This window comes from Martes martes (genome assembly GCF_963455335.1).
Source record: "Martes martes genome assembly, chromosome: 12".
Lineage (NCBI taxonomy): Eukaryota > Metazoa > Chordata > Mammalia > Carnivora > Mustelidae > Martes > Martes martes.
The window spans coordinates 4,862,970-4,874,909 of NC_137900.1; the positions used below are offsets into that span (position 1 = coordinate 4,862,970).

Genomic DNA, 11,940 nt, shown 5'->3' on the forward strand with positions numbered 1-11,940 from the left:
AATGTAGAGAGATTAGTGGATGAAGGTTTCACAAGAATAATAAGGATAACAAGGATACAGACACAGATACTTCTTTTAAGCTACACAGTTTGTCACTTTGTTCCTCTGACAGCTTACTATGTAGTTCTGCTACATACATAGAGCTGATGTGGCTTCACTTTGAATCTCCTCCAATTACTAAACATTTGGTTTGGGCAAACACCTGACTCTTCTGTGGCTCAGTTTCCTCATCTGTAAAATATAGATAATACTGATACCAAGAGCAGTGGGTTGTGATGCTTAACTAAGTTAGTTACAGAACTTAGGACAATGCCTGGCACATCTACATGCTACTGCTTATTATTTAGTAAATACAAGACAAGTATTTGTTTTATTGCTATATATTATATATAAATCTATTACTACTCATACATATTTTTACATTTATTTGTTATATTTATATAATACTTTCTCTCACACTTCTCTGTAATCACCCTAAATCAACTGTATGCATTGTCCCTTCTATGTTCTCTTAACTGTTCTTTGTGTGTTTTGTTTTTCCTTCTTTTTTAGCTGGGGATATTGGTTTTGAGACTTCACAGCAGGGAATGTCTGAAGAAGTTTCAGTCCAGTTTGAGAGAATTAATCTCTTCACAAGAGATCACCCATATTCCATTTTAGAAGAATTGTGGCAAGATGGTAAACAGACAGGGAGATGTGAGGAAAACCAGAACACAAATGTCACACGAGTTCCCTTTATCAACAAGGGAACACTATTTAATGAGAGAGACTGTGAGTATAAGGATATTGGGAAAATTGGTCATGTAAATACTGCAAGAAAAAGACTCCAGAACTATGAATCATTTGGAAGGAGTTTGAAGCCTATTATAAGTTTATGTGATTATAGAAACAATGCAACAGAAAATCTTGATGAGATTATTGGATATGGCAATATTTTCACTCATATAAATTCTCATACAGAAATGAATGCTTGTGAATATAACCAGTGTAAGAAACTTCTGAGTCATAAGCAAGCTCTCATTCAACATCAAAAAATTCATACTGAGGAGAAGCTCAGTTTATTTTCTGATTATGTAAAAATTTTCATCCAGAAGCCACACCTCTTTGTACATCAAAGTATTTATACTGAAGACAAACAGCATGAATGCAGCACATGTGAGACAGTCTTCACTCAGAAGCCCCAACTTGCTGTACCTCAGAAGGCTTCTATAGGAGGGAAACCCTGCACACGCACTGAGTATGAGAAAGACTTGTCCCTTAAGTCAAATCATGAGAAAACTCACACCGAGGAGAATAATTGTAAATGCAGTGAATATGGAAAAGCCTTTATCCAGAAGTCAGATCCGCTCAGATGTCAGGGAATTCATATAGGAGAAAAACCCTGTGAATATCGTGAATGTGGGAAAAATGTCTCTCAGAATTCAAACCTCAACGTACATAAAAAAGTCCATACTGGAGAGAAACACTTTGAATGTACTGAATGTGGAAAAGCCTTCACGAGGAAATCAACTCTAAGTATGCATCAGAAAATTCATACAGGAGAAAAACCCTATGTTTGTACCGAATGTGGGAAAGCCTTTATCCGGAAGTCACATTTTATTACACATGAGAGAATTCATACTGGAGAGAAACCTTATAGATGTAGTGACTGTGGAAAGTCCTTTATAAAGAAGTCACAACTCCATGTGCATCAGCGGATTCACACAGGAGAGAATCCCTTTATATGTACAGAATGTGGGAAGGTCTTCACTCACAAGACAAATCTCATTATACACCAGAAAATTCATACTGGAGAGAGACCTTATATATGTACTGAATGTGCGAAGGCCTTTACTGACAGGTCAAATCTAATTAAACACCAAAAAATTCATACTGGAGAGAAACCCTATAAATGCAGTGATTGTGGAAAGTCATTCACCTGGAAGTCACGGCTCAGGATACATCAGAAATGCCATACCGGAGAGAGACATTATGAATGCAGTGAGTGTGGGAAAGCCTTCATCCAGAAGTCAACACTAAGTATGCATCAGAGAATTCATAGAGGAGAAAAACCCTATGTTTGCACTGAATGTGGGAAGGCCTTCTTCCACAAATCACATTTTATTACCCATGAGAGAATTCATACTGGCGAGAAACCTTATGAATGCAGTGATTGTGGGAAATCCTTCACAAAGAAGTCACAACTCCATGTCCATCAGCAAATTCACACAGGAGAGAAACCCTACAGATGCGCTGAGTGTGGAAAGGCCTTCACTGACAGATCAAATCTCTTTACACACCAGAAAATTCATACTGGGGAGAAACCCTATAAATGTAGTGACTGTGGAAAAGCCTTCACTCGCAAGTCAGGCCTCCACATACATCAGCAGTCTCATACTGGAGAGAGACACTATGAATGTAACGAGTGTGGGAAAGCCTTTGCAAGAAAATCAACACTAATTATGCATCAGAGAATTCATACAGGAGAGAAACCCTATATTTGTACAGAATGTGGGAAGTCCTTCATTCAGAAATCACATTTAAATCGGCATAGGAGAATTCATACTGGAGAGAAACCCTATGAATGCAGTGACTGTGGGAAGGCCTTCATTAAGAAATCACAACTCCATGAACATCATCGAATTCACACAGGGGAGAAACCATTTATATGTGCTGAGTGTGGAAAAGCCTTCACCATTAGATCAAATCTTATTAAGCACCAGAAAATTCATGCTAAACAGAAACCCTATAAGGGCAGTGACTTTAGGAAGGCCTTAAACTGGAGGCCACAGCTTAGTGCACATCAGAAATCAGTTTCTGGGGAAGTAGAGTGCCCAGGGCCACAATCATGATGTGGGGATACAAAGTAGTGAGAGGCTACGGCTTGACTGAGAAGCAGGAGGTAAAGCCGCCTTACCTCTGCTCAGAAGTGTGAATGTCGGATCACAGAGCTGATGTCCAGGTTCACGTTTGGGGGAGACGTTTTGAAGAAAGTGTTTTAACAATGTGTGATGGCCGTGCTTAATTCCTGGACAGATACTGGGATTGTCAAGCCCCTGCAAATAATAGTAAATAGGCAAGGAGAGGATTTGGCAGTCTTTCTTGTTTCATGTTATGGATAAGCAGCTTTATAAATTCAGGGCTGTATTCCATATTAACCAAAGGAATTTCTTAATGAGTAGAGTGCTAAGAAAATTTCTCATTGTCTAAGGATGCTGACATGAAACAAAAGTGTAGACCATTCAGAGCTGCAATGAAGAGAATCCAGAAGTTTTTGTGAATATTGACATTAGAGACACACAGAAAGGATTCTTTTTCCTTTCAGGAAGTCAGTTATTTATTGTTTACAGTATCAGTATGTGGACATTTGGATAAACATTTTTCTGTTTGACTTTGAGATTAGCAAATCAGAACCACAGGCTTACTTGAATATTCACAGGCCTCTTTAGTTAACCGGTATGTTCCCTTATTTATTAATTCCCTGCCATGACCCAGGTAACTCACACCTAGGAGGCATAACGTTTTCCCATCTTGTATCCGTACCCAAAGTGACCAGTGAGGGAAGCAGCAGCCCCTGCAGACTGCTTACCATCATCTTGGAACTGGCCCTGAGACCACAGGACTTAGTCTACACTTTGAACTCTTAACGTCATCCACAGAAATCTATATGTTTTACTGATTTCTGTTTGGGAAAGAGAAAAATTAAGAAAATGGATTTCAAGATCTAGAATTCTTTTCTTCCAGTTTTGTTAATACATTCTCTACATAGTCATCACATGCTGGGTTACCACTGGATACTATTGTTTGCATTTGAATTTGTCTTCTTAAAAAACAGAGTTTCACATTTGGAAGAGTACCCTTCCTGTCCCCCCAATCTCTACAAATTAATCTTACTGTGTTTTCAAACCCTTTCTATTCCTCCAGACTTACTCCATCAGATTCTAAAAGAAATGTTTTATCTTCCAGAATATTTGTGAATTTGTCTTTCCTTTAGATCAACCCATTTTTGTTTTATATATTTTGAGACTTTGTTTTTACATACATTCAAATTTAGAATTGTTATGTTCTTCCTGGTTAATTGAAACTTAATCATTATGAAATGTCCATTTTTTAAAAAGATTTTATTTATTTATTTGACCAAGATCACAAGTAGGCAGAGAGGCAGGCGGAGAGAGGAAGGGAAGCAGGCTCCCTGCTGAGCAGAGAGCCGGATGTGGGGCTTGATCCCTGGACTCTGAGATCATGACCTGAGCCAAAGGCAGAGGCTTTAATCCACTGAGCCACCCAGGTGCCCCTGAAATGTCCATTTTTATTGCTACCGATGTTTTAAAATTTACTACTAAGGATGTTAATATTGTATGTACGTATCACTTACTGAAGGCTAATTTAAATTAGTATCCACACCACTCTGGATGAGGTGAGCAGCTACAAAAATGGCTCCTTTATTTCCCTCTTGACTTACCTAGTATTAATGTTATGCATTTGGATTTTGTAAGTAGTTGATATGGTCAGTCATTGTTTCACAGTCAGTATTCCTCTAGATTAATCCTCATACTTACCCTTTTTAAATTCCTTTTTTATTCCTTCTTTCAAGTTTCTCTAGAATCATTTTCACTCTGATTGAAGAGGACCCTTTACCATTTCTTTTAGTGTGTGCTTGTTTTTGTGTCTTGGAAAATGTCTTTATTTTACCTTCATTTTTGAAAGATAATTTTACTGAATATAAGATTCCAAGTTGACAGTTATTTTCTGTGTTAGTATTTTGAATATATTTTGTTAAGGATTGTATTTCACTGTTTTGTCGGAAAATAAGCTATCAGTGTAATTACCTTTGAAGGTAATGTGCTTCCCCCCGCCACCTTTTCTCTAGTTCCTTCAAAATCCATGTCTTGTCTTGGGCTGCCAGCAACTGCACAGTGATATACCTAAGTGTGATTTTCTATGTTTGGAATTTGTAGTGTTTTTCAATCTGTAGCTTAGTGAGGGTTTTTCTTTTCTCCACATTTTGGGAAATTTCTTGCTATTATCTGTGCGAAGTATGCTTCTGTTTCATTATCTTACTCTGCTTTGTCTAGAAAGAACCCCATTATTTACACCCTGTTAACCTTTTTCCATTGGTTCTTTCAGATTTTAGTGATGCTTGTCTTCTCCTATACCTGGTGATTTTAAATCAACTACCAGACACTGTTTATTAAAAATTGTAGAGACGCTGAGATGGCTGGATGATGCCTTCTTCCAGAGATGTGCTTTTGACTCTTAACATGTGACTAGGTGAGAGCATGAACACCCCTGTTAATCTTCATCCAGTCATGTAATGAGAGTATGTAAAACTGGGCTCCATTCCCCGTGAAGGCTTCTCTGGTGTTTTTCACTCTTACCGCGAGTGGATACCCTGGAGACATAGACTTGGGGAGATTGCCAGGTGCGTCATCTCCTGGGAAGGAGCTTATTCCTAGGATTTGTACCAATAGGTCACATAAATTTGTCAAAAATTGTCTTAACCTTTCTTGGCCAGCATTTGCTTTAAAAATTAGCATACACCTCTTTTTAGTGAATAGCCCCAAATTCCAGAGGCTATGTCTTACCTCTAATCTTACTCATGCAGTTTCTCACTTCTTGGTAGCTCTCCAGTGCCATCACAGAATTAAATATATTTAATATTTTCTTCCACCATTTTTAGTTCTCAAAGTACTGGTCTGTATCACCTGCTCTGTCAGCAGATTCAGTGCACTGAGAGCTGTTCCTTTCTAAGGAGTGTGGAGGTCAGAAATATATATATTTTTTTAATTACCAAAACTTTTCAAACTAAAAAAATGAAAATTTTTTCAAACTAAAAAATGAAAATGCATTGATTTGTGACACTGTGTCACTGAATTTGTGACATTCACGTTTTTGTTGCTTAAAGTGAAGGCATTTACTGTTTTCTTGAAGATTTTGTAAACTTTGATACATAAGAGAAAATTACCTTTGGTGGTGTCAAATTTTATTATGGTAGCTGACAAATTTTAGCAAAAGGAGATTGACTAAGAGACTCTCATGTTTCTTTTTTAATAGTGTGGTTTTTTTCACCCCTTTGGATAATAGGAAATGAAGTTAATGAAGACTAGTCTAAGAGCCCAGGGGTTTGAAAATAAGGATTTTGAGAAAAAAAAAAATAAGGATTTTGAAGATTAATTTAGAAGGATTACTGAGATAGTGATTCTCAACCTTTTTATTCCCAGGTACATTTTATTTACTTTTTATTTTTTTAAATATTTTATTTATTTATTTTGAGAGAGAGAGACAGAGAGTGCACAAGCAGGGGGAGGGGCAGAGGGAGAGGGAGAGGCAGACTCCCAGCTGAGCAGGGTCCATCTCAGGTCGCTGGGATCATGACCTGAGCCGAAGGCAGATGCTTAACCAACTTACACACCCAGGCATCTCCCCAGGCACATTTTTAAAAATATAATTCTACATTACTAAGCTAAAAAAAAGAAGATGCATTACCTTTTGTCCACAGGGTAGTAACATCTAGAAGAAGGGAAGACTTCCTTTTGTGGGCCTCCACATATTTGAAGGGGCACTGATTGGGGCACTGATTGATTGGGGAATGGATGGTGGACAGTTATGGGTGAAATGGGAGAGTTGAATCTTACTTAGAAGGAACTCCAAGGTCAGTATGATTGGAGGCATGTGCAGCAAGGACCTTACCAGGGGGAGTACTATGAATTAGACGTATCTTTTTATGCCACTACTATAATATAATTCATTTTATTTACAGCAAAACTTTCTAAAAACAAATTTACAATCTAAATTTTGTAATTAAAAATGTACCTTAAATTAATTTTAACAATTTAAAAAAATCTCATTCTGTGAATTCAGTAAATGTAAGAAAACTTTCACTCAAACCAACATTTAATCATGTATCAGATAATTCATTGGAGAGAGTAGTTTTCTGTTTTACTAAATGTGAGTAGGGCTTCATTTACAAATCATTATGTCATTACATAGCAGAGAATTCATGCTGGAAAGAAACCTTATGAATACAATAACTAGAAAATCATCTTGAAACTGAAAAGTTAACTTTCTGAACATCAGCAAATTCACATATAAGAGAAACAAAGGTTAGAAACTCATTTTTCCCCAGAAGCTCATTTTGGAGACAGAACCCTGTAAAAGCAATGACTGGGGAACCTACATGGAAGTCAAAAAAATTTCTGCTGCAAGTAGACAAAATAAATGCACTTCGTGTGGAAATAGCTTCATTCAGAAATCAATTTTCAGTGTTTGTACGTGAGTGAAATTGTGTATTTCCTGAAAATGAGAAAGACATCTCTAAGTTCGAACCTGTTATAAATTACTCATACTACAGAGTTGTATGTCAAAAAGTCTTCATCCACAAGTTACATCTTACCAGACATCATAAACAGTGGAGGAGAATAAGTTTTATGAGAATACATCGTTTTCTTAAAAGGCCATAAAATTCATACTGGAAGGAAACTGGAAGAAGTGTTACCATAGAAGCAAATTTTACAAGAAATATATTTCATTTGTTTATTGGTTAAAGTTCATGCCCATGTCTCAAACCAGTGAGGACAAATAGGCCAGCCCAATAACTGACTTTTTTTTTCTTAACTTTTTAAACTTTTTGCTTAGGAATGGTTTCAAACATAGAGAACAGATAGAAGTCTTCAAGAATAGGAAGAGTACAAAAAATACATATAATAACCCTTTAACCAAATTCAACAAAAATTAACATTTTGCCCAAAATGTTTTATCATTGAAATTACCTTTTAATTCTTAGAGTTTTATTAGCAATGTTGGCAAGAAGCAACTGGATTGTATCAGTAAGACAGCTAATTTTCTATTATTAATCATCATAGAAAAGTGAATATTAGAGTTCAAGGGAAATGAAATGTCTTCCTTTTCTTCTCCCACTTTCAAGGGCTTTATGATGTCCTTATTCCTCAAAATGTAGACGCCAGGGTCTAGCATGGGCATGAACACTGTACAGAATGGAGACCAGCCGGTCTTTCCCCAGTGAATGAGATGACATGGGTCATACATATGTGAACATGGCACCGCTCTAGTGGTAGAGAAGGACAATCCCCAGATGCAAGGCACAGGTTGAAAAGGCTTTTTGCCTCTCCTCTGAGGACCAGATAGAGGTAGAAAAGGATATTACCCAGGAAAGGAGTTCCCATCCAGTGGAGAACAATGCTAACTCACTGACAGAAGTGTCCCCACAAGACAACAGTCTTTCTTTTAATTAAAAAAAAAAAAAAAAAGTACACTGAAACATACATATAACTGTGTAAGTGTGACATATTTTATCTCCTGAATTTTGCACTTTCTCCACTCATAGCAACTCCAGCCACATAGTCTGTGAGTAGATAAGCAATGGTAATCAACTTCATAGTTTTCTTTTTACCCTATCGTACAGACACATTAATATCTTTGCACACATATCAGTGTGTTTTCATTGTCTAAGATGGGCTTATATTATTTACACAGTTTTGCATATTTTGCACTCAGTAACTTGTAACTACTGAAAAAGGTCCATGGTGTGGACAGGTCATAATTTGTTCAGCCAACTCTGACACTTTATTCTCATTTTTGTCATTAGGAAAAATGGTCCATAACCGCCCTCAAGAGGTAGGATAGCATAATGGGCTAACAGACAGTCATAACCATGTCCTTACCTCGTGGAGCTTTCTTTTTTCTTTCTTTCTGTAACCTACTTCTAGCAGTGAGACTAATGGATTGAATATGTTTTCTTATTTTAATAGAAATTACCAGATATCAGTGGGATAAGACTAACGTTTCATATTTCCAACAGTAAATAAAGCCACCCTTCTACTAAAAATGGTTACTTTTTAAATTTGAGAAGTTTTCTGATTTCAAAGTGATAACTTACTTTAATTTACATATTAATATGCCTCTTTAATTTGCTATTCCGTAAGTTGCCTTTATAAACCATTTATTCATCTTTCTTTTTGGATTGTTGTTAATTTGTGGCAGTTTTTTTATGTTAAAGATAATAACTTTTTTAAGAAAACTATTGCTTGACTCTTGACTTTGTGTATATTTTCCCATTCACATGATTTTATTTTTTTACATGTTTAAATGTGTCTGTCTTCATTCGGTATCTGAACTTCTAGTCTTAGTTAACCTTCACATACTACAAGATTTTTTAAGTGTCTTTTTGGTGTGTACTGTATTTCTTTTGGGAAAGTGTTTTTTTTTTCTTGGGCATGGATAGCCACTTTCACAACTGTAGACAGTGTTAGTTTGCAGAGCAATTCCAATGCTTTTCCCTCACTACTTACTTGGTTAGCATCTTTTGAAGATGCTAGTGGCCGGGTAGTTGACTTAGGTCAGGAAAAGCAAAACACTGGTCAATGTATTCTGGGAAAATCTTTGCTTTCCTAAGAAAAGGGATAGATTTAACTGTGCCATCAATTTACCCTTCCTGCCTTGCACATGATGCCTGGGACACCCTTCTCTCAACTGTAGGGGAAAGAATCAGAAACACTGGTCATGAGAGTATTTAGTCAACACTAGTAGCAAGTTACCTACAGACTTGCTAGGTGATAGAAATAAACAGGTTTTGCATAAACCATTCTATTCTAGGTTTCTCTTGTATCTGAAAGCATGCCTAAATTTATTCAGGCATCAAGATTTATAAAGTAATCCATCTTTTCCCCCAAATTTTATTTAAATTCTAGTTAGTTAACATGTAGTGTAATATTGGTTTCAGGAATAGAATTTAGTGATTAATCACTTATGTATTATATCCAGTGCTCAACAGAACAAGTGCCCTCCTTAATACCTATCACCCATTTAGCCCGTCCCCTGCCTACCTCCCTCCAACTACCCTCAGTTTGTTCTCTATAGTTCAGAGTCTCTTATGGTTTGCTTTTCTCTCTCTCTCTCTCTTTTTTCCCTTCCTCTATGTTCATCCATTTTGTTTCTTAAATTCCACGTATGAGTGAAATCATATGGTATTTGTCTTTCTCTGTGAAGTTATCCATCTTTTTTCTTTTAAAATAGAGAAATATTTCAAAACCCCAGTAGATAACCCTACATGAACTTAGGTAGAGAGATAGAAAATTTACATAAGATCACAGACCTGTACCCCTGAAAAAATAATATGTTACATATTAGTTTAAAAAAAAAAGAAAATTTACATAAGATTTGTAATGAGTAAGAAGAACTATAAATGATACTGGATCAATTAATAGAATCGAAAGAGAATACTACTTAGAGTGAATGATTACCTAGCAAGACATACTTTGAAAAGGAAATGAAAAAAGTTGATAACCATAAAATAAATTGTAAATATTATTGCAGAGCAACTGTTTAAAATGACCAGAACCATAGGAAGAGATTTCTTAAATAGGACATAAATAATGAAGTATAAAGGAAAATAATGATAAATTTGGCTTTTCAAAATTAAAAATTTGTCCTTTGAAAGGTATTGCTAAGAAAATGAAAAGGCAAGATACAGAATGGGAGAGAATATTTGCAATAGATATCTGACAAAAGATTTGTATTCTGAAAATATAAACAAATTTACAACCAAATTTTAAGAAGGCAAGTAATCCAATAAAAAATGACAACAAACTCAAATAGAAATTGTTTACGAAAGATGTGACATTGCCAAGAAAGACAAGAAAGGATTTTCAACATTAACCATCAAGGAAATACTAACTAAAATCACAATGATACCTCTACACTCATTAAAATGACTAAAATTAAAATGATTGGCAGCAACAAGTGTTAGAAAATGTGGAGCAACTGGAACTCATTTGCAGCAAGTGGAGATTTGAAATGACACAAACACTTTTGATAATAGTTTGCAAATTCTTAAACAGTTAAAATACACAGGTACCATACAACTGAGCCATTCCACTCCCGTATTCAACCGAAGAGTAACAAAAACTTATGTCTATACAGATTTGTACATGATTGTTCATAGTTTTATTCATAATAGCTTCAAACTGAAAACAGCCCACATGTCCATCATCAAGTGAGTAAATATCCAAAATGTGGGCTATCCATAAATGACTACTGCAATGCTATTCAGCAGTAAAGAGCGATGACTTCTGACATGTGAAACAACACAGATGAATTTCAAAGTTGTTTTGAGTAAAAGAAGCCAGACATAAACAAGTATCACTTACTGAATAATTGCATTTATATGAAATTCTGGAAATTCAAAATAATAGTGAAGTGACACAAACCAGATTGGTGGTTGCTTGGGGCTGGGGGTAAAGGGAGGAATGGCCATCAAAGGGTACAAGGAATGTTTTGGGAATGATTAACATGTTCTGTATTTTTATTGTTTTGGTGGTTTCATAGATGTACACAACTGTCAGATGCATTGAACACTAAATGGATGCAGTTTGTTGTATGTAAATTATGTCAATAAATTTAATTTTTAAAAGACAAAATGAAAAGATGGATTCATATCTCATTTTAGTACATGTTTAGAGACCAGATAGTTTTTATTAATTCAAATTATTCCAAATCCTAGAGATAGCATTTCCCAATATATTTTGTATAATTCCCAGTATATTTTATGCTTCTCATTGCTTTATTGAAATTTAAAAATACGCCATCACTAGGTGAGGGAAGCAAGATGGTGGAAGAGCGGGGGACGTTGTTTCATTTGGTCCCTCGAATTTAGCTGGATATCTGTCAAACCATTTTGGACACCCACGAATTCAGTGTGAGATATAAGAAAATATATCTTGAAATCTACAAACAGATGAATGACTGCTTTTTGCAAGATAGTAGGCTCAGAGTTGTGAATCTGCGGAAAAATTTTGGAAGATAAATGGAGGGGGGAAGGAGCCTCCATAAGCTGGCTACTAGGAATTGATAGAACACCAGAGCACAAAATTGGAACCCTTAGAAATCTGCAGTGAGAGACATTCTTTTCTGAAAAGGACTCAGGGCATGAAAAAGGCAGAATTC

The 11,940-nt window shown here is 36.0% G+C and overlaps 1 protein-coding gene across 1 annotated transcript; it reads left to right on the forward strand.

The window, feature by feature from the left end:
- The first annotated feature begins 654 nt into the window (after positions 1–654).
- ZNF484 (zinc finger protein 484) lies at positions 655–11,397 on the forward strand. Its single transcript, XM_080819563.1, has one exon. The coding sequence runs from the start codon at positions 963–965 to the stop codon at positions 2,829–2,831; it is 1,869 nt and encodes a 622-aa protein (XP_080675689.1). The 5' UTR covers positions 655–962; the 3' UTR covers positions 2,832–11,397.
- Positions 11,398–11,940: the final 543 nt, after the last annotated feature.